Source organism: Aphanomyces invadans (assembly GCF_000520115.1).
Source record: "Aphanomyces invadans strain NJM9701 unplaced genomic scaffold supercont1.23, whole genome shotgun sequence".
Lineage (NCBI taxonomy): Eukaryota > Oomycota > Saprolegniomycetes > Saprolegniales > Verrucalvaceae > Aphanomyces > Aphanomyces invadans.
Genome location: NW_008580168.1, coordinates 114240 through 115339, shown reverse-complemented (window position 1 = coordinate 115339; position 1100 = coordinate 114240). Strand labels below are relative to the sequence as shown.

The window sequence follows — 1100 nt, the reverse complement described above, 5'->3', positions numbered from 1 at the left end:
TTGGTGAAGCACGCCCAGTCACAGAAGTGGTCGCCAATCCATTTCACCGAGCACCCGTAGCTGCACAACGGATAGCAATACGACAGAGAAGACGTGGTGGAGGCATTCAAGCAGTAAGGAGTGCCATCGAGTTGGACCGTTCGTTGCTGTAATGCAACGGACGTCGTGTTGCCGGGCGACGCAATGGGATTGCCGCTCAGTTCAACAACAACCTTGTTTCTTGCTGCCAACGTCTCGGGGACTTGGACCAGCTGGTTCCACGAGAACCGAGCGGTTCGGAGACTGGGAAGGTCAGGAGGTGCTCCCAGCGCTTCCGGCACTGACGCGAGTTGGTTGAGTTTCAAATTGAGCAGCTCGAGGTGGGGAAGCCGGCTTAAGTCGGTCGGGTACTCGGCTAAGCTGATGTTGATGAGCGAGAGGAACACGAGATTCGACCATGTCTCGATGACGCTCCTCGGGATGGATCGCACAGGACACCCCTCAACTACCAACACTACCAGGCGCGGCGACAAGTCGTGGCCGTACAGGGCTCGTGGAATTGTCTCAAGCGCTGGGCTGAATCGAATCGACACAAAACCGACGGACGGTGGCAACGGCCCGTCCCACGTAGACAAGTTGGAAAACAAGATCGAGACCTTGCCGAGGTTTTGAAACGGAGCCAAAACGGGTGGTGGCAATCCATCTGGCACGGCGCATCGACTGACTTGCAAGTAGAACAACGACGTGCCCACGATGGTGTGCGAAAGCAATGGAGCTGGATCGGCAATGTTCAGCTTCGCACAGTTGATGTTGGCATAAGCGCACTGACAGGTCATGTCCCACAGAGGCGTTGCCTGCGCCAGGCAGTACACGGGACACGATCTGTCAACCCCCAGCGCAATGCCCATCCACACGAGAAGGACCACAGACCACCCAACGTTGACAACCAAGTTGATCCGAAGGAGCCATCGGAAATATCTTCGTCCACGGGCACTCGGTGCCTGAGGGGGGCGATAAGCTGTCGCTTTGAGCATCTGCAGCGACGACTGGGACAGTCGCAGTGAGATGAACGTGCCAAGATGCATACCGAGTTTGCAAAGCATGTCAAAGGCAGACGACGG

At 56.6% G+C, this 1100-nt stretch overlaps 1 protein-coding gene across 1 annotated transcript; it reads right to left on the bottom strand.

Annotated features, from left to right (window-relative positions):
* Positions 1–18: 18 nt before the first annotated feature.
* Positions 19–1082, bottom strand: H310_09797 (hypothetical protein; the record flags this gene model as incomplete). The annotated part of the gene is made up of 2 exons (XM_008875959.1): positions 19–60; positions 138–1082. The coding sequence occupies 2 exons, from the start codon at positions 1080–1082 to the stop codon at positions 19–21; spliced, it is 987 nt and encodes a 328-aa protein (XP_008874181.1).
* Between the last annotated feature and the right edge of the window lie 18 nt (positions 1083–1100).